Here is a 22,651-nt window from a genome sequence, read left to right on the forward strand (position 1 = left end):
ATAAACAATTGTAATTTGTAAATAAGTATATGAAGGAGAGAGAGGTCTTTTTAGTGCTTGAATCAGGTAACTAAAACATACAAACTGTAGCCTGCCTTGGAAAATGGAACATGTTAAAATGCAAACTTATTTTGAAAATAATTGTGTTTTAGATGACACAAAAAAGCTTGTAAAATGTGTGGGTTTAGCTTTTTATGATCCCTTTTCTGCAGTAATGGCTAAATGGCTACTGTGGCTCTTTGACAGATGACAAAAATCACTGAACCCAAGAAGATAAACCTAGAAAGAGAATGCAGGATTTCCATATAAATAATAATGTACAATTCCAAGTTGCTTATTGTTTTAACTGCATGCTCAACATTGGACGTAATGTAAATATGCATTTAACTTGTTAAGACTACTTGTTGGCTCATTTTCCTATTTTTCCTCTTCTTTACAAATGTACATGAAGTGACATCAGGGACTGTGAAGGAGGAAAAACATCTCTAAGACAGGAGGAAACAGGTGTTATGGAAATGTGGTGTTAATTATCACAAATATCACCTCGTAGCGGAATTTAAAGAGAAGCCATCTCTCCCTTTGAGTACACATTTTCTTAGGAGGCTGCAAATTTCGGTTCAGCTCATGACAAATAAAAAAATATCTTGAAGGGCAATCAGAGACCTGACTAATCCATAATTACCCATCAGGCAGGTGCTTATGAGCCAGTTGAGCGCAATCTGTGTGCCTGCCTGTGTCCTTGTGAGAATTTATGTAAAACATTCATCGCCAAATTGTTATAGGCTATATACGTTTTTAGTTATCAAGACCATTTCACATCTGCTGCATCATTTTATAATATTCTCCTGAAATATTTTATGATTCTGGTGCTTTTCACACTGCAATACAGTACCTACCTTTACCTTTACCTTTTCTACCTTTAGTTCCCCATGACTCACATTTTTTAACACTGAAGCTTTTGACTGTAGCTTCAAGGAACTTGCAACCTTGAAACCCTGGCTACATTTTGAAACAATTACTATGCAGTTCAAAGGAAGTCTAAGCAGTATTTTTGTGGGTGTTCTGAAATAATGTTTATTTTTGAAAATTTCAATGTGAAATGCAAAACTGTGTACTTTCTGAAAGGAAAAAAAAGAATAAACAGAGTGTCTTCTGTTCTTGTTCAGTCACTGAAAAATGATGACTCTGTGGCCAAGAAGGACGTGCAGAGGATCCTGGAGCTCAGCCACAAACAGAGGTAAAGTAAGGCATAATGAATGAGTTAGACATGAGACACAAACAGTGCTGTGCTGCTATTGAATGCCATGAAAATGTGTTATGAATTCATAATAACCACCCGTAATGGCTATTGAATCGCCTTCATCATCGATAAGTGTTATGCAAGCAGTAAATTATAATTAATACATATGTAACCCATAAAAGCCTAAGCTCAAATCTTAAGTACATCTCTATAGAGTTGAAGGGGCTTTTTCGAGCAGCCCTAGCTCCCCAAGTCAAAGTGCCATCAATATTTTTTTTCCCCCCGCAGATAGCATTAGATGACTCAGAGATGGAGCTCTCCATGTTTTAAATGGACACAAAACTTTCCTGCTTGAATCACCACTGCCTTATCTGGCAACTGTGCTAAAAAGATATCTAGTACTTGCATTTAAAGTCAAATTTATGTTCTCTTTATGTTCTGTTATGTAATGATTAGCTTCAGTACAAATACTACAAATGCATTGTGCTTTTTGTTCACAGCTCTCTGCTTCATGCTCTGACCCCCTTCTTCATATTACTGACAGCTGAAGGTCAAGGGTGCTTTGAGCCATTCACCACACTAAACCAATAGAAATTAAGTCATAATAATTAAAAATAACACTTGTAGCATAGACCTCAAATAATATATGTTGAAGAGTTCAATATTTCTGTGAATCTATAATCTAGGTGTCACTCATTGAAAGATCTTTAGAAAATTAATTATATGTGAAGCAAGAGTAAAGGTTCATGACGCATATTTATTTATTTTTTTGTCCTTTCGGCTTATCCCATGAGTTCAGGGTCGCCACAGCAAATCATTGTCTGCATGTTGATTTGGCACAGTTTTTACACCGGATGCCCTTCCTGAAGCAACCCTCCCCAAATTTCTACTGGGCTTGGACCACCACTGGGCTGTTGGGGCTTCAGTGTGTTGCCCAGAGACACTTACATATAGAAGGGGACCGGGGATTGAACCACTGACCCTGTGGTCCGTGGATGACTGCCTTACCAACTGTACTACAGCCACCCACCCAAAGGTTCATTACACATAGTTTTTTTTTTATTACTTCCAAACATCTCCCGTTCTGCCAATTTGCCAGCCTGGAGCAACTGATGCAGCATGCCCACACCTGTAGCTCTGCATCCCACATCACATTTTTTCAAACACTTTGAATAGAACAGACCATACAGAAACGTACTGTAGTGTGTAGATCCCCTTTACCAGTCAAAGCTGATCTGCTTCATCTGGGCAGTCTGTGTGCAGTCTGATCAGATGTGACTGAAGGTGGCCTGGCAACGCAATGCATATTCCAGTCATAAATCCTTATTGTGTATTTAAAATGATGTGCCTCTCTTTGTTTTGTGGAACAGCACATTGAGCATCTGCGATTTAGTGCTTTATATTTTTTGCTAGCAAGCTGGAAAAGTGTTTACCCAAAGTGCTTTACCATTTAGGGGTGTCTGATTAATGTTGTGTGTAATGAGACTGTTAATGATTTGAAGTCATTTGTGGCCTTCATGCTTTAAAATGCCAGCGTCCTGTGTGCAGTATCTTGATAGCAAATCAATAGCCTATCACCAGTCCATGGCAGCTCTCACCTGTCATCAAGCTAAAAACCATAAAGCACCAGTTTGGCTCAATGTTGCCTACCTAGCATTTGTGAGCTGCGATTTTTTTCAAAGTGTTATTAATCCACCTTTGGAGTTCCATGTCTGCCAAGTGTGATTACTAGCTGACTCCATCATGGTGGATGCAGACAGGTGATTCATTGCAAGTCATTTATTTTTGACAACTCTTAACAGCAATTTGATTGCTTTCTGAAAATAATTTTGCTGCAAACTGTATTGCAACAAAACGTTTTCCAACAGACCAGGTACAAACACTTTACGGTTTACGGTAAAAATAGCAATTGCTTAAGCGGTTAATTCGGCTGTTTATTTTAACATGCTACCAACCTATTTGTGATTTACCCACTTATGTGCACTTCTCCCTTTCCTCAAGGTATGGCAGTCTCACATTTACAGTGCCCTTTTCTGTCAGTTTGGGCAGTTTTGATCTTGTTTGCACAAAATGTTTCCAAGTTTTCGATGCAGGAGATGGAATATAAATGAAATGCCACAGATGTGGTGGTTGGCTGATCGCTGTGAGGAAAAAATGTTTGCTTTGCTGAACTTATGCCAAGAGACAAAACCACTGGCATATAAAATATAAGTGTATATGGCTGTTGAGCAGTGAAATACTTTCCACACAAACATGGAGCATTGCGCCATTGCCTTCAAAGATACTGCCGCTTGACTACACCTCTGGCTGACTACAACCACGTCATACAATTTTAACCTTACAGCCAAGCTTGCAAACTGTATATAGATTGATACCTGAAATTTAACTCCTTTACCTTGATTTATAATTGAGTGTGCACAGGAGTGTACCACTAGTGTATTAACATTTAAGTTAAATGCATGATGAATGTAAGACCATTTTTCATACAACACAAATAAAATCAATGTGACTTGCATCAAACATAACATAGTATCACAACCTTATTGATCTAGAGTGTAGTAATGCTTTTCATTTATGATATTTGTCAGAGTGTGTGTGCGTGTGTGTGTGCTTGTTAAAATGTGCTTTGTCTTAGGAATACCCAGCTAAACATCTCAAGACTGGCTGAAAATGTACCTTTAAATTCAAACAGGAAAACATAACAGAATAAAAATACTGCCAAAAGAATGGTTTGACACCACAGTGGAAAACAATGTGACAAATCCATCAACGTGTGAATGTGTAAACAAGATTTAAACAATTAAACAAAAGCAATTTACAGCTCTCTTGGCAGACAATTCAGCTACAAATGTTTACCACATACCTCCTAATTCATTCGTTAATTGTAAATCTAATAAGTTCTTAATGCTTGCATCGTTGCATCATTCATTATTGCAGCTCTCCAAGGTGCAAAGGTAAAACCGAATTGTGATGTTAAAAAGATCAAAACTACTATTTTTGCTCCGTCGTTATGGAATTATTTAAACTTGAAATTGCAGTATTTGTTCTGTATTCTTGTTTACAAACTGCTCTGCAATATTACAAATGTAATTTCTGTGCAAAATTGCTCTCAATAGTGGTATATTTAGGACATTCTGTGGAAGAGCAGAGGAGGCCTCTGAGAGCGTGAAGAGGATGTGCTAACAGTGTTTCTCACTTCCCTCTCACTTGACAGAGAGGAGATGAAGTCCCTCCAGGCAGCCTTGCAGAAGCAGCTGGATGAGGCAAATGAAAGAGCAGAGAAGCACCAGGCCACGGTAAGACAGAGCCGACCTGACCATCAACATCCGGTCTCCACTAACCAGCCCCATCACCTGTCACACAGACCTCTCTCTGATTCACACTCATTACCCAGCAGCCAACTTTCTCGCCATCTTGCCTCACCACCTAATTGAAACACTGTGAAATACTAAGAGAAACCTTGGTGTCTTTACCCTCCCACCCCCCAAAAATGTAATAGGAAAGCAAAAATGACCTAAGAACAAGTATGCATCTATGCAGCCAACCTCTGAAACAAATTCTAATTCCAAGGTATCAATAAACATCCTGACCAATGTAATTAAATTACGCAACTGTTACTTTCCAGCTCCCAAGATAATGTATTAAAATGACTTATTCTGTGGGACCAAGAGTCCCAAACCCAGTTTTTTCGTATATTTTTTCATTTTCATATAAGATAAAAAAGCAGCAACTGGTAACATTTAATTAAAAACATTTTAAAAACGCGTTAGTCACAAGTTAGTTTTCTCTTCACCAACAAATTAATTACAGTATACAGCCTCTGGTTTCTGCTCGTGGCATTTGAAATGTAATGATTTGTAAAACTAAATGGTTTGTTTTATATGCACATTTAAAATAATTATGCATCGCCATAATAATTGTGTTTAATTTGCAAAGACTTGACGAAGGTATTCAGAGTTAAGTTGCAAAATGTGTCACTACTTAAAGAGAAACCGTGTACTAAATCCAACCCTAATGACATTTTGTAATATGAGTTAAAAGCTGTGTGTCTCTCTATACGAGTGGAACAAATAATCAAATTAAACTAATACTGAATCATATGTCCACATATCTTATATCATTGGTGGTATGATCAAAAAGGCAGATGAATTCAGTGTCAACAGAGAATGTTTCCTTTGTTCACTCCGGTGATTATGACAAAAATAATTTATTAATTTGTGATTTAATTAAATTCACATTAAAATCTAATTAGCTAGACTGTTAGTATCATGGACACTGTGTTACTGAAAAGTATCAGGCAAGTACTTACACATTTTAGAAACAAATTATTTTATTCACAATTAGAGTATGATGAACTGTGTTTACAATTTCGTACTATTCCTTCTTCCCTCTGTTGTACGTTTGAAATACCTTATTAACCTGAAGCCTGCACTGACAGTTACAATAGTTGTAGAATGAGTCTGGGCTTTTAAGTACGGCAGAAAAAGTTTGACCTGCAATAGCCCAGAATTCTAATCCACACAAGACACAAGACCTGACATGCATCATGATCACTCTGTAGGATAAACAATAGTACAGTAACATTTCTAGTGACATTCTTGCCCTTTTCCTTAGACCTGTGACAAATCCCAGTTGCTTGGTTTTATGCTTTGAGTTTGACATTTATGTCCTGTTAAATGGTATTTATCACAACCACTGAGATTTAGATTGAAAAGAACGCCTCTGTAGTATGCAAATGCCACGCACATTAAACAGAACAGTGAAATACAGTATCAGAGCTGCCATGTGAATGTCAAACTCACAGGGCGAACACAATATCTAAACAATCCAAAGAGATTGAACATTAAGAAGGGTAGAAGCATCTCGCTTGCAAAATGAAAATTCATATTGATTCTTGTGCTGTGCAGAGAGGTTTTGGCTCTGAGTGTGTATTTGGTCATTTATTTTTAGCTTAATGTGCAGAAACATTTAAATTGCTTTGTAAGAAAATGACCACCAGCTGTACTAACATAAGCATGTTATCTAGATTAGGGCAATATATCAAATTGATTTGATTCATTTGAATTTCTTACTTTCAGCGACATGAAAAATGAGAAATTTGGAAAAATCATGATGAGCGTGTCCTTTACTGTCACCCAAACAGCAGCACCAGCATTTCACTGTGGTTACAACAGTAATGTTTGCTGTCGCTGTTTCCTTAGAGATGCTGCTTGTTGTTGCAGCATTTACATGAAATCAGTACTTCCCTTACATCACATGACATGACGTTAAAGAAGTACTGATTTTTTAGTCAGACTGCCAAAAATAAGTGTGAACCTGGCGCCATTGTGTTTCCATTGTAAGGAACGGTATACACCATTTTGTAGTGCGCAGTCAAAAGGGCTGTAATTTCTGCAGATGCCTGCCTTCTTTCATGGCAGCGCTGTTAAACAAACTATTCACTGATCCATATGAGAGGGTATGTACAAACAACATCTTTGGGCATTAAAGTTAGAGGTTAGAAAGTTCATATTCCTACTCACTCCAATTATTTACATTTCCAATTTTAAATAGGAAAAAAGAACCCTAAATCATATAGAGCTAGAACTAAGTAGTTACACTGAGTTCACCAGTTTTTTTTTTTCTAAGCCTTTCCCCGGGGCTATGACGATGACTGAAAGGCTCAAACATGAACCTTGATGTTATCGTGCCCTGCTTGGGGATGTGAGTCAACTTAGTTTACTGTTCCCTGGGGTGTATACTTGTTGTGAGGTCACCAACCACATGAATCTTTACGTTTTTGTCCTCCGGACTATCTTGATGACCTCTGTCAAGGACACAGAACACTTAAAATTGTCTTTTTGTTTGAAAAAGTTGAACCCTGGATCTACCTCACACACAGAGAACCCATTCGTTTAGATATACGACAGCCCTTGGCAGCAGTTGACCATCTGCAGGTGTTTGAATCTCTGTCTGGCTGTTAAACACAAGCCACAGGCCTGCACCAGCAAGACATGCTGAGCCCATGATAAAAGGGTTCTGAACAAAAATATCACTCTGACATGATAAGCATATGGGCTATTAAATCAGGCACACAGTGGAAAATCGGCAGTTGCTCACTGCAGGAATAAACGCCTCAGTGCATCACATGCGCCGCAATCAGAGACTCTGCTATTACATTAACATTAACATTTCTGGACACTTGTTCAATACTAAACTAACTTTGTAAGGCACAAGAGAAGTATAATGTTTGACTAAGGTTTTTTTTTATTAGAGTAAAAAAATATTTAAGCCCTGATGGCTGGCCTGAAAGTGAAAAACTGTGTATTGAAATTTTACTACAGCAAGGTGTACCTGTTCTACTTTTACTCAAAAAGGTACAGTCTTTATGGTAGATGCCTCAGTACACAGCCATAAACACTGATTCGAACGGGTAAATTAAAGTCAATAAATCAAATGATGGTACTGGTAAATGCTTCCCCTGTCATTATGACAAGCATCCACTTCACTTAATCGCCAATGACTGCTTTGGTTTTACTTTTACTCAGTGCCATTAATTAGCATCAGGGTATTTGTTTTTTTTGTATGTATATTTTACTATTCTCAGGGGCGGTGACAGTGACTGAACATGACCTTTGATGTTATTATGCATGACTTGGCAACGTGAGTCAACTGGTGCAGTTGGGTTCCCTAGGGTGTACTAGCTAGAAAGTAGAAAAAATGTGACTTTGGATTTAACCTCTAACAAAAAAATATATATATTTAAATCTGCATAAGTCTGGCGACTTATTGAATTTATTTTATTGCATTTTATTATCAGAATCAGATTTCGGCACTGCCTTTTGTTGTCACATGATCATGTCTTTTTTTGTCTTCAGATCAAATTTCTAAAAGTGGAAATGGAGAAAAAAACCAAAATCATCAAGGATTTACAGCAAGAGGTAAGTCGTCGGAGCACTGTTTAAGGGTGATTTGAAACCACACTATAAAAAAAAACATCCAAAAAGTATTCGGTGACAGTACTTTTTACTTGTTATAAAATAAAACAACAAAAACAACATGGGCCCATTCAATGTAAGAAAACTATACTGGTAACAGCTTTCTTTAAAGATGTTTGGCCATTTTGGGGAAGTTTTCCTAGTTATATATTTACCTATTTTTACTACATTTCTGAAGATAAGAAATATCCCTCAGGCTCAACATATAAGAGAGAACAGTTTTCAAATGACATTAGGCAAGTTTTTCTTACCGTTTGGACTTTGCTTGTTATGTTGACTGGCCTTTGTGGTGATTTATATCTGGAACCTCAATGACATGACTAGAATGTAAAAAGTAACCTTTTAATAACAAAAGTCATTTTCTAACTTATATAAAACCTTGTGGATTATGTAAATATGATATCAATTGTTAAGATGTTTTGTCTATACTTAAAATACACTACAGTTCAATAGACTCAATGCTCTATAATGGCACACTATGGTGTCTTTGGTCCTCTTAATTATAGACAGGCGTTTAATTATTCTCAAGATCATGAGAAAAGACAAAGAGCTGCTGACAATTACTGCCATATTACTTACTTTTGCAGTGAAACAATTCCTTCACACCAGATGTTCAAAATAATTTGAGACCAATTTTGATTCAAATCTGCTTAAGTAACATAATCAAGTGTTTCAAATCAAGATCCAAACAATGACAGCAATTAACTGCAGTCAAACGTTTTAGACAAGTATCCAACAAAATGTAAGTGGCTCCGGATTTATGAGACATGTACATCAATAAAAAAACATCTGCATATTTGTAGTGAATCTAATAAGGACATGTTAAGAGAAAGTCACAAATTTGTTGTAAATGAACAAATGTTACCAAACAAAGTATATTTCCTCTGAAATATTTGATTTTGCAGTGCAACTCCCAATTTGCTGTGCTGTGTTTTACAGAGCCCTCAGCCTCTTTGCAAATTGCTTTTTATTAGCACTTTATTCATTCAGGATTGCATTTGAAGACATTGCACCAGAATCCATCCAGTGATTCTCTTTTTACTCGCTTTAGACGGGTTCTTTATTTGTTTACATATGTAGTTGTGACTTAGGAGGTTTAGTGGGTTCCCCATCAATCAAAGGGATGGCAGTTCAATTCCCAGCTTCTCTCGTTGAAATGTCCATGAGCAAGATGCTGAACTCTAAGTTCTATGTGTGTGTCCCTCATTTATACGTTGCTTTGAATAGAAAGCATCTGATTAAGGACTAAGTGTAAATGCGCACAGTCCTAATAGTGGCTTCCCATGGTTTGCTGCTCTACAGTACAGGCAGCTGTGTATGTCCCAGCCTTGTGCAGCAACAGGCAGAGTAGAAGAAGCCTCTGAACAAGTAAACTGGTGTAAACAGTCCAGGCAAATGAATATATCTTATTATATCTTATTATAATGTTAATAATACTTCAAGAATATATTTGTTTTGGAAAAATCACTTATCGCTTTCCATGACATACTTTTTTTTTTTTTTTTGTCCTTTCGGCTTGACATACTAATCTGAAGAAAAACAACAAATCCCACAATCTGCCCATCATTTGAACTCATTTTATAAAATCGAAAAGAAAATGGTCCTCAGAACGTAATATGGCAAAATCTAGTTAACTAAACCTCACAGTGATATGCTAACTGTCTGACTTCTGACAAATAAACCCTGTGCATAATTCTTGAGATCTAAATCTATATTTAATTCACTAAAACTGGATTGACTGCAAGAAATCACATTTTTTGCACAATTTACCTATATTAAAAATATATTACTGAAGAAGAGATCGAAGAGCCTACCTGAAGTCAATAACGCTTGGAACTGGCTCATTAATGGATTCAGAAACGTGATATGTCATGCTGCAGTTAAATTTGAATGAATGTCTGTGAATGTTATAATGTAAATTGCATTAGTTTGTGCATGTCTATCCTCGTAGGGGGTAATCAGAGGTAAATGTGAGACTCTTCTGTAATCACTCACATGATTTTCACAGTAGGAGGTCATACATTTTGGCAATAGTGTTGAGCAGATAACTAAATGACCCGTAGAAGAGGTGCATGATTTGACTTTGTAATCAACAATTAAGAATTCCTTTACTGTTAAACAACTTGATTTGGGAGTAAAATAAGTACCCAGACACATGAAAATGATCTTTTCTCTTATTTTTATCACATGCACTTAAACATGCATTGCATTTTCAACATGGATCTTTATTTTGTATGTTTCCGGCCTCCCGCCCAACCTCATTACCATAATCTAAGCATTATTGTCTGCACTGATCTTACCAGAAAAAAGATTTGGCAAATAGCATTGTCAAAAATTTCACCTAACTAAACTCCAAACTGCCATACTGAAAGAGAGAACAGACGATTTTGATGGAATTGGCATGTAAATACTTTTACATGCAAGCTGAATGGCATTAAGGTTGGTTAACCAGATTTTTAAATACAGGAGGATGAAAAGCAAGCGTAGAAATGAAAAGCTTTTATAGACTCATTGCTCCCCTTTGACATGAGTGCTTCATTGATGACATTTTGAGTTTTGCCTCCACTCTTCCAGTTCTACATATCTTGGAACAGAGACTCTCTAGGTTTGGAGACATTTATAATTACATACAGTAGGGGTCATTTGTGGTCAATAGAAGTCTGGGAACTTCAGACATCTGTGCCACTCTGACATTTAAGTTGTGGCTACATGCAGGGAATCATGAGAAAAATTTCCCTGCATCTATTACAGTTGTGTGCGTTACAAGAAAATGTCTTGTGTGCAGAAACCCAAAGGTCAAAAATGTTTAAGCATTATCATTTTACTACCTCCCAGTCCTCTCTCTTCAGGCTTATGCTATTTTCTCTAGTTTTGTTGTCTGACACAGCTTTCATTGCATATAACTTCTGAAATGTTTTGCTATGAATGTAATATCTTCCTGAAATCTGCTGGAGCCACTCTCCGAGTTTTAAGATGACAGCCCCAATTTTCTGATTTCAACAGGGACTTGTGCCTTCAGCTCCAAAATGTTTTCTAACTTTTATTTCAGCACTTTTTTTATTTATTGAGCATCTCATGTTCCTTCTCTGTGATGTTGTTGTCACTTGCGATTGCTATATCTATCATTGTGGCCTCCTTCTGTTTATGTGCCAGTTCTATGTCCAGTCGGTTACCTAAGCCTCATTTACATATGAACTCTGCAATTTTTGTAGAAATCAGCTTTTGACATTGTCTTAAGTTGTCTTTCACAAATGTAACTCAGCAGGAGATTGTCCAAGTCAGAAGAATCCTCATGGGATAAACTCTGCTTGAATTCAGTGAGGGATCAGCATGTACAGGAGGCACAACATGATAGAAAATTTTGGCTCAAGGAAACTGTGTTTTGTTTAAAGCACATCAGAGCCATGCATCTAAAAATAGATAGACCCTGTGGCAGATGACTGATAGAAATATGCCTATTCACTTACTTTAAATTCTCTCAACAAGCAGCATGCTCCACGCATGGGCTCACGTACATAATCCGGACTTGTATTAGGGGCTTGGAGGATAAACTCTGGATAATCTCAGAGGCGTCTTACTCGGACATTTGCATTCTCACATACACCGCCTCCGAATAAAGTCTGAAGAATTTCAAGATTCCAGTGCACGTGTAAAAGAGGCTTGGCTTGGTCATTCTCAAACACCTTCTGTGGTGTGTCCAATTTTGACTATGTACCCCGCACAGATGTTTCTGTATACCCTGCGTACAGACTCATGCGTTCCATGTATACCCTGCCTGCATGCATCTTGCACCCCACTGTTATTTGCTGTATTGTCTCAGGGGCGTCTTTGCACAGCCTGCAAATTGAACCCTAGCCTCTATTATTTGTGTACTTAAAGCCTCTTCCTGTGCTGCCAGCATCAGTGACTCTCTCCTGTCTTTCATCCCAGCTCTGTCCAACCACTGTCAGAATTTTTCTATATTAGACACTTTCTCTATCTCCCATTGGTACATACTGTGGGTTTGTCCCTCTCCTCCTTCTCTTCTTCTTCCTGCTGCCTGAGCTATACACTGAGCACATTACCACTTGGGGCCATCCTCCTAATATATTCATGGATCTTTGTTATTTTGTCCCGAATAGTGGCTCTGACTGTCACTTGTCCTCCACCTCATTCCTTTCGCTTAGCGTATAGACTCAAGACGTATTATAGGGACCGTCCTTGTTTTGATGTCAGTGGTCTCTATCTCGTCTTTTGGCCATCTTATTATGCCAACAGGGTATCTGATGACCAGGAGGACATAGGTGGTAATAGCCCAAACCCTGTTCTTCGAATTCAGCTAACTTCTCAGGACTTGTCTTAGACTCTGTAGGTATTTGGCAGTTGCTGGTTTACTTATGGATGCAGCACGATGGTTAGGTGGTTAGCACTGCTACCTCATTGCTAGAAGGTCCCCGGTTTGAATCCACCAGCAAGCATGTGGCCTTTCCAAATGGACTTTGCATGTTCTCCCCGTGCTTTCTCTCACCCACAGTTCCATGGCATCCATGTTAGGTAAATTGGTGACTTTAAATTGCCTGTAGGTGTGAATGACTGGCTGTCGGTATTGTACAAATGATGTCTGAAGCAATCTTTGTCTTCATTGTGTCACTGCTACTTAAATATACTGACTGTAATCCAGTCCTATTATTCTAACAAATTTTATGCTGAGGTAATGGATAAACTTGAGTTTCTAGTGTTTGATCTGATTTGTATTTTTGAAACCCAAAAGGTTCTGAACTTTGGACACAGCACCGATCCTAGCCACAAGTTCTTGCACCACTTTAGCAGATTAAGTCATACCTCAAAATGGTGTCCCCATTCCCAACAGTTAACATGACGTGACTTCACATTCTCTGTACCGCACAGCACCCATATCATACAGTTGAATGAATTAAATTAAAAACTGTAAAAAAAAAAATCAAAGTCAAAATAATAAAAAAAATAATTAATACATTTAATAAGAATGTCAAATATCAGTTTCTTTTCAACCATCAGGAGTCTTCTTATAGATGGTGGTCCAGTAAAACTGAGTAACCCAAGGGAACTTATCAGTCTAAGAGAGGTTCAATCTTCTGCAGAGATGAGAGAACCTGCTGGCAGCATGACTATCTCAGCAACTTAGACAATCAGGCCTTTGCGGTAGAGTGGTTAGACAGAATGCAATCTGAGTAAAATGCATTTGACAGCATGCTTAGAGTTTGCCAAAAAGTATTTAAAGGACTGTGACTGCACAAGGAAAATTATTTTCTGTTCTTATCAGATAATGATTTAACTCAGAGTCTGGTCACAATTGATGAAAGTATGAATGTAGCCAAATCTAGAGAAGAAAAACTGATCCAGAGAGCAAGTGATCTCAGACTGGGAAGATGGTTTAAAGAAATGTTTTCACTTGTACCTGTAGAAATTGTCAGTCATCTAGATCATGGTTATCTCATTGCCGTTTCTTTGGTAGTAAATGGTTCTGTTTGAAATTCGAGACTTTGCAAAACCCAAAAGATTCAAACTCTGTGGTCACGGTAAGTTGTTGACATTTGTCATTGAAATCCTCAGTGGGTCACTGTCCAGCCTTGCCATCATGCGTCATTTAGATGTTGAACTTTCATTCATAACTGTGATTCTGTGACTTTGTAAACTGTACCGAAATTCTTGATATACTGTAGCTGAAATGAACATCTGAACGGCCAAAAATATTCTGTCTTTATGGCAGCATTAGTTTGTAAAATGTGTTTTTATGTTGAACACTACTGTGAATTGTATTGCCGTGTTACGCCTGCAAGTCACTCTGAAGTCATTATCAGCGATTTGCTTTCAGGGCTTATTATGAGCAGTGTGAGGAAGAATGATTTACAGACTGACCTGGATCCTGCTGGGATTCATCACGCTCTCACGGAGCATTGCAATAGATAGCTTTGCCACATTCTCAGCTCCTTGCTGTTAATGCTGATGTTTTTAGTCTAAAATGACATCTTGCTATTGTCCTCTTTTCATGGCTCCTAATGTCATTTCAGCAACTAAATGGCTGAAAACATTAATTGGGGCATTTATTAGACCTCTTTGTGATAAGAAACTGAAATAGAAAAAAGGAAATAATTTTATTATGTGTGGGACAGGAAAAAGACAATGTAGACAAAATCGCTGAGGTTATAAGAGATTTAATATTAGCACCCAGGAAGGGCATCCAGGTTAAAACATATGCCAAACCAAATATGACAATCATGACTTTCCTACTGAATCTGACTTCCATACCGGATCGCTGGGGGCCTGGGCTAACAACAACCGCCACCGGTGCTATAGGGTGCTGGATGAAATTGGGCTACTGTTGGTCTAAGAAGGATTGGAGGCATGTTCCTCCAGAAAAAAGGCATGTTAGGAGTTATCCTGAAAGAGGAGTTTGTGAGGAATGTTCTAGAGGTGAAAAGAGTATCAGACAGGATAAAGAGTCTGAAGCTGGAAATTGAAGGTATGATGTTCAGTGTTGTTGGTGGTTTTGCCCCACAGGTAGAATGTGAGTTAGAAGAGAAGGAGAAATTCTGGAGTGAGTTAGATGAAGTGATGCAGAGCATCCCCAGAGGTGAGAGATTGGTGACTGGTGCATGTTGGTGATGAGAAGGTGATGGGCAGGTTTAGTTTTCAGGACAGGAATACAGACGGGCAGATGGTGGTAGACTTTGCAAAGAGGATAGAAATAATGGTAGTGATCACTTTCTTCCAGAAGAGGCAGGAACATAGGGTTACATATAAGAGCGAAGGTAGAAGCATTCAGGTGGACTTCATCATGTGTCGATGTTGTAATCTGAATGAGATCAGTGACTTTAAAGTATTGGTATGGGAGAGTGTAGCCAGACAACATAGGATGGTGGTGTGTAAAATGACTCTGCTGTTGAGGAAAATGAAGAGGACAAAGGCAAAGAAGAGGACGAGTTGAGACAGGCTCTGGTGGTCCGGAGGTGCTTCCAGATGACTGGACCCCTACAGCTAATGTGATCAGGGAGACACGTATGAGGGTACTCAGTGTGTCATCTGGAAAAAGGAAAGTATACAAAAAGACCTGGTGCTGGAACGAGGAAGTTCAGGAGTGTATACAGTGAAAGAGGTTAGCTAAGCAGAAGTGAGATACTGAGAGGACTGAAGAAAGTAAATAGGAGTACATCTTTATAGTCTTGATTTTATTCTGTAAAGTGCTCAGGGGGTGACTTTGTTGTGAATTTGCGCTATATAAATAAAGTTGAATTAAATTAAATTGAATTGAGTACAGGGAGATGCAGCGTAAGGTGAAGGTAGAGGTGGCAAAGGCCAAACAAAGAGCATATGAGGACTTGTATGCTAGGTTGGACACCAAGGAGGGAGAGGTGGATTTGTACAGGTTGGCCAGACAAAGAGGTAGAGATGGGAAGGATGTGCAGCAGGTTAGTGTGATTAAAGATACGGATGGAAATATATGGACAGGTGCCAGTAGTGTGATGGAAAGATGGAGGGAGAACTTTGAAGAGTTGATGAATGACGAAAATGAAAGAGAATTTAGAAAGAAGAGGTGACTGGTGAGGAGCAGGAAGTAGCAAAGATTAGTAAGAGTGAAGTGAGGAGTATGTTTAAGAGGATGAAGAGGAGGTATGGAAGTGTCTAGGAGAAGTGGCAGTAGAGTTTCTGACTAGTTTGTTTAACAAGATATTGGAGAGTGAGAGGATGCCTGAGGACTAGAAGAGAAGTGTACTGGTGCGAGTTTTTAAGAACAAGGGATATGTTCAGAGCTGTGGCATCTACAGAGGAATAAAGCTGATGAGCCAAACAATGAAGTTGTGGGAAAGAGTAGTTACGAAACGTATGACAGGGTGCCAAGAGAGGAGCTGTGGTATTGTATGAGGACGCCTGGAGTGGCAGAGAAGTATGTTAGAGTGGTGCAGGACATGTATGAGAGCTGTAAGACAGTGGTGAGGTGTGCTGTAGGTGTGACAGAGGAGTTCAAGGTGGAGGTGGGTCTGCATCAAGGATGGGCTCTGAGCCCCTTCTTGTTTGCTCTGGTGATGGACAGGCTGACAGATGAGGTTAGACAGGAATCTCCATGGACTATGATGTTTGCAGATGACATTGTGATTTGTAGTGAGAGCAGGGAGCAGGTGGAGGAGGTGGAGGTCTGCTCTGGAAAACAGAGGAATAAAGTTTAGCTGCAGTAAGACAGAATACATGTGTGTGAATGAGAGGGACCCAGGTGGAAGAGTGAGGTTACAGGGAGCAGAGGTGAAGAAGGTGCAGGACTTTAAGTACTTAGGGTCAACGGTTCAGAGCAACGGAGAGTGTGGCAAAGAGGTGAAGAGGCAAGTGCAAGCAGGTTGGAACGGGTGGAGAAAAGTGTCAGGTGTGTTGTGTGATAAAAGAGTATCAGCAAGAATGAAAGGAAAGGTGTTCAAGACAGTGGTGAGACCAGCGATGTTGTTCGGCTTAGAGACAGTGGCACTAAAGAAAAGACAAGGGGCAGAGCTGGAGGTAGCAGAGCTTAAGATGTTGAGGTTCTCTTTGGGAGTGACGAGGATGGACAGGATCAGGAATGAAGAGGATAGGTTTAGATTAAGGAAGATGATTCGCTGCGGTGACTGAAAGGGAACAGCCAAAAGCAAAATGAGAACAAATGGCTTATTTCCTGCTCTACCAGTACATCAATCAAGTAAATAGCCACTGCATTAACACAAAAAGCCTCTCAGTTCCATCAAGATGGTATCAGAATTAATTACACACGATGACATGCAATGACAGTATACTATATACATACATAATATACAGAGCAACTGGGGTGAAAAGTGGATGAGATGGGTGATGACATGTGATGGCAATTTTCGCACTGAGCAGACAGGGCATGAACTGTACATCCTGACCAATTTCCATAACATATTTGAGACAGCGGGTCCAAGTTGTTATGCAACAGTAAGGGTGGATTTGAGATCCTGTGAGACTGACAGTGTTTATTGTAAATTAACGGTGCTGCTTCCCATAAAGTGTATGAGCGATGATGTGACATGATCAACCAAAAACCAATTCCCATAAGAAGCCAACTCACATCATGACTTCACCTGAGTAATAACGTTATGGATTCTTTAGCAACTTTTGGATTAGTGATTCCCTTTTTTTCCACAATGCATCATCCACACCTTGGTGGCAGGGAATCAGCAAATACAATCTACATAGACCAGATTTATTTAGGTTGCTAGGGTGATATGGAAACATGAGGCAGAACAACACAATTAACACAAGGATCTCAGAGTCTTAAACTACACGTTAAATCTGAACTTAGAATACAAAAGAGCTGCATCTCCAAGTCCAACTCACAAAATAAATACACAGATATTTTGTCTACTTAACTTCACACTAGGTGAAATAAATTAAAATCTAGCCTGACAAGAAGATAATTAAAACAATCAGCAGCAATGACATAATTCTTGGAGACCTGATGGTAAGACCACCCACACAACTGGCACCTATTTAGTTCATGACTAAGAGTTCTATGTACCTGGAAGTGAAGTTAACTGGGTCAGGCTTTGATAATGCAAATAAAACTTTGTTATATAACTTCAGTAAAGTGTGAAGATGCTCAAAGTTGAAGGCAGGTTTAACTAATGACCATCCACCCTGCTCGTTCAGTGTCAGTCCTGCTTCTCTTTCTTTTCTTTCACATCCCTTTGAATTTTTCCCACGAGCGAGCATGAATTTTCCTTTTATGACATCATGCTCATTTCAAACTTTTTCCAGCAGCACAACAGCTCTGATGTCAGTACTCTCCACATGCTGCATTGATTCTCCCTCCATAGAGAACTGGGGGACACCTGGAGAGCTTGTCATTGAATCCCCAGACTTCATCTGAATGGACAGCTTAATGGTTAGTCCAATGTGGTGTGGGATAACAGACTGTTTTGGTCTCTTCTTCCAATCCGTGACAAAAACATGGAAGAAGTAAATAAATGCACAATTCATACTGCATCAGGCTTAAGTTTAAACTAAAATACTGAGTCTGCCCTGCTTCTCACTGACTATAAGCTTTTTCCAAATGAAAAAAGGCATTGCAATTGTTTCCTTCAGCACTGGATAAACCTGGTGCAGGGAGTCATTTGTGGAAGAAATACAAGATAAGTAAACTTGTCCTGGTTTATTAATTGAGATACAATTTAGGTTGTTTGGATAGTTTTAGCTTAAGTTTACATCAGAATCTAGAGTCTAATAAGTAAAATTACTTTTGCCTTAAAAATTGACCATTTTGTTTCTGTGTTCCCTCTGTAGAGAAACAATTTTAGTTTAGTTTTTTCTGTGGTGTTGTTATGTGTGGGCTCCTATCTGTTATTTAAAGTGAAAGTCTATGGTATTTAGATGCTATGAGCAGTGTGGATCATACTGCCAGTGGATTTGAAACATAGCGTTTTCGTGATCTGTGTTAGATTGTAAACTGCGCCATTTATAGCAGATACTTCTGTGCTGGAACGATTTTCTGGCATTTCTGTTGCTCTTTGCTTATTCATTATCAGCAGAGCTGCTTATGCAGCAGATGATGTCAGTTAGGAACTTTATGAAGTATTGCCCATTTAATTATCTTGTGTGTTATTTTTGTATTTTTTGTGGTAGAACTGATAAACCACATTTAGGTACATTATAAATATTGTTAGGCCTTTTTAAAACCCTTTGTGTGGACTAAACTTAAGATTATCCAGAGACAGTGTATTTGGGCATGAACCCAGTTAAATCTAGTAGTTTGTTGGAAGCATGTGGTTGCTAGAGAAAGCTCAAATCATGACGTGCAGTAATTGTGTCCTAGTTTGTCTATAATAAAATCTGGAGTGGCAGGTAAACCTGAAAGCAGAACTTGTTGGTTCTGTGTCTCATAATAAATGGAGGGCAGGTTCCTTCTATAAGCCAGAGGGGGACTATTAAATTTGTATTAAAAAGTTTCCTCCCAACACTATCAAAGTGCAATACTATGCAAAAAGACAAATTACAGTTACTGTCTGTGAAATAACCAATATACAAATCCTCTTATTTACAGGTATCATTTCTCACCTCCAGAATTCTCATAATATTCTTGCAGCTGAGGATTGTCTAATTAGTTTGAAACCAAAAACCATTTTCTAACAATTTTGGAAATCACAGAAATACTGCACAGCCGTGGAACTGTTAATTTATGATGAATTGTTAAGTCAACATATTTCCAAATTCAGTGTTTTTTTTTTCTGGTTTTGCTTGTTATTCCAAAAGACATCGTCATATGCATGTACATAAAATATAAGTCACAGTCCACTTTGTTGTCTTTACATTTATATTCTCTGCAACTTAAGCAATAAATACAAGAAAATGTCTATGGCAGCCAGTCCCTTCATGTTTCACATACTATGAATAGGTGAATCCTTTCATAAACTTTGGTCCAGTCAATTAATTTTGTCCAGTCATATTCATTAAACAGGAAGCTCTTGACCACAACTTAAAGCATAATCGTGCAGGTTCTGAATACTTTTGTAATTGTGTAATGTCAGTTTTTAATTCCCAATAAATGTGCACACATTTCTTTTCACTTTAGCTTTAGGTTGGTGGGCAATTCAGTCTTTTACACAGGAAACCCAGACCTATTTAATCTGCCTAAGGCTAATTCAAGGCCTGCTGAGATTTAATGTACAGTATAGTTCAATGTCCTTATTTGCACAGTAGTAGGAACTGAAACTTACAGCGTGATGTGGTGATTACTGTGGTGATTTCAGTTATATACGCTGTTGTATTTCACAAGCCTTCAAAAAACTATGAATCATAGTGACCCTCAACTCCGCAGTGAAAGTGAAGTAACAATCAGCCACAAAGTTACTACTGCCTTCAAGAAGATACTTCTGTCTGAGCTTTGCATCAACTTGAAGTGAAAAAAATAATACTTCCTCATTTGCTGTGTGGGATGTCTGTCTGGGTAACTCAGCCACCTGCTGGCAACTCCTACATTTATGTATAAGTCTTAGACTTTCTTTTGAAAGTGGGATTAAATTTATGTCACTCTCCACATTGTTTTGCACTTCATACTAAATTTTCACTCGATGTGGCTTTATGGTTACTAGCTCTGAACTCAAATGATAGAAACTTGTTTGAGAGAGGTATAGACAGGCTGCATGTGTTCAGAGGGCTGGTGTCATGCTGTCACTTAGCAGTGTTGCTTTATTCCTCACAGCCTGCTACAGATATTGATTCCTAGCTCTCAGCTTCCAGACAAGTGACCAGTTTTCTCTGGTATTCAGCTGTGACACTATAAAGTGGATGATATGTTTTTTACAGAAACACATCCAAGTGCTTCAAGACTGATGAAGGCTGTGACTGCAGATATTTCTTTGAGATGCTCAGAAAATTACATTTTATTTTTTTCTCACTTTATTGTAGCTAGAGGCTGTCTTAACAAACACTGCAGCTGCAGGACTTTCAATTTCAAACTGTCTTGACACCATGAGAGAGTGTCAAGACGTCACAAAAAAGTTTCAGAGTACAAAACCAAAGCCTTTTTTAGGAAAAACATTTTCTTTCAAAGGCTTCAATATTCCATTATCATTATTCTAATAGACATTTTAGCTAAAGTGGTTTTGTAGTTACATAAATACTAATTGCATATAAATACATATATCTTTCTTACTTTTGACTTGACTGAAATGGAGACTGACAGCCGGCCTACCAAAGCATATACTTTTAGTTAAAGGAGAATAGTCTTTAGAAACCTGTGTGAAAACAATAAAAAAAAGCAGAATCGCCGATAATAAAATGCACATGGAAGCAATGTTCTTTTACCACAATAAGAAACTGTGGGATAAGTGTGGCTGTGCATACTTGTTTTTATCAAATCTACCATGTCTCTAATTTGTAGTGTAAAAGTTTCCCTGAAAAACAACACTGAAAATAGAGGTCATCTAGCATCAATACCTTTGAGAATAAGCTTTCCACATTTTGTACCTCTCCTAGATTAACAATTATTGAAGCTCCATGAAAGCTGTTAATTGGTAGCATTCTGCAAATTAGGAGGCTTGTCTACCTATTCACCATGGAGACCCTTGACTTGCAATCAAATCCAGAGATAATCATTTGTACTGCTCTTAGTAATTTAATATAAACATTTGTTTATCCTGTGTAAATGTTAAATTGTTCCAATAATGACATGAAGTATTGAGTTACTAGTATGGGATTTGTGTGGAGTGTAAATATGCCATTATTAATATTTTTCTGAAAAGCAAACTGGCAATGTTAAAAGAGGCTGGTTCCCCTGGCCCTCTTTTAGGTGTTTGTTAAGCAATCCAAGCTGCTCTCGGAGTGTTGTTTTCGGGCAGGCAGCCAGTTTGGCAAGAAAAGATCAACACCACTGTACACTTCCTACTTAGCTGGTAAGTATACAGTCCAGCGAAAGAGCCAAACACGTTCTTTGGTAGAGACCAAAAACATAGCTAAAATAGAGTAGAACAAAACTGTTAAAACAAAAGTGTTTGGTAATATGTTTGTCATTGCAGCTTCAGTGATATGTCTTTAAAAATGCCTCATTGTGGCAAAAAACTATTTCCTTAGTACTGTTTATTCTGCAGTTATTAGTCATTAGGAAATGTACATTACTTTTAGTCTGCAACTTTTCCAACTAGGAAGTTAGACCTTCAACTTTCACAATGCTAATTCTGTTACTGTATTTCATGTAACACAAGCATATGGCTTAGTTCTCAATGAGATGCACTATAATTTACATAATGAGTACAGCTACAGAAAATGTTGTCACTTGGCAACACTGTGTTAGGGAAAACAATAGACTTCAAATAGCCAAGTGCCTCTCACATTAAATTAGCTTGCTTTCCACATGATAGCATCCATATAAGCAAGTGCATAAGAATAATATTCTGTAGTTAGAAATTTGTGTACCTTCTTACAGTATGTAGGCAGGATATTGGCATTGATCTCCGAATTCAATTCACTTCACTTCACACAATCCAGAATCCATTAGTTTCAATTAGCTTCATGACAGTTTACTTACAATAAATAAATACCCATATTGCATAAACAGGAGAGGAACACTGTTGTCTTGAATATACAATTATTAGTTCACATTAAAGACTAAACATGTCTATGTTCAAAACAGTTGATCACAAATAATGTAAATATGTAAGTGAATAAATGCTTTATCCCACACATGGACTGGCAGCAGATGCAACTATTTACAGCATTTCTACTTTAATGACAGGAGCACAGAAACTGAGTCTGCTCACTAACATTAATACATCCGCAGAGTTTGTAGAGACGAGACATCACTCTGACTCTGATGTCTGCAGACAGCTGTTAGCTATTTAGCTACGGTTAGCTCCCCAACAGGGACAGATTGAATAATGTTAAATCGACTCACCATTATTTTAAATTCTTTGTCCACGGTTATATGTTTTTTATCTGA

General features: G+C 38.2%; 1 protein-coding gene across 3 annotated transcripts in view; it reads left to right on the forward strand.

Annotated features, from left to right (window-relative positions):
* luzp2 (leucine zipper protein 2) overlaps positions 1–22,651 on the forward strand; it is a 135,501-nt gene that overhangs the window by 71,679 nt on the left and 41,171 nt on the right. For all 3 annotated transcript variants that reach the window (XM_067495656.1, XM_067495655.1, XM_067495654.1), the window contains exons 3-5: positions 1,167–1,237; positions 4,455–4,536; positions 8,098–8,160. In XM_067495656.1, the coding sequence (XP_067351757.1) occupies positions 1,167–1,237; positions 4,455–4,536; positions 8,098–8,160 (216 nt within the window). The remainder of the gene's footprint in view (positions 1–1,166; positions 1,238–4,454; positions 4,537–8,097; positions 8,161–22,651) is intronic.

The sequence above is a fragment of the Channa argus genome, chromosome 2, assembly GCF_033026475.1.
Source record: "Channa argus isolate prfri chromosome 2, Channa argus male v1.0, whole genome shotgun sequence".
Classification (NCBI taxonomy): Eukaryota; Metazoa; Chordata; class Actinopteri; order Anabantiformes; family Channidae; genus Channa; species Channa argus.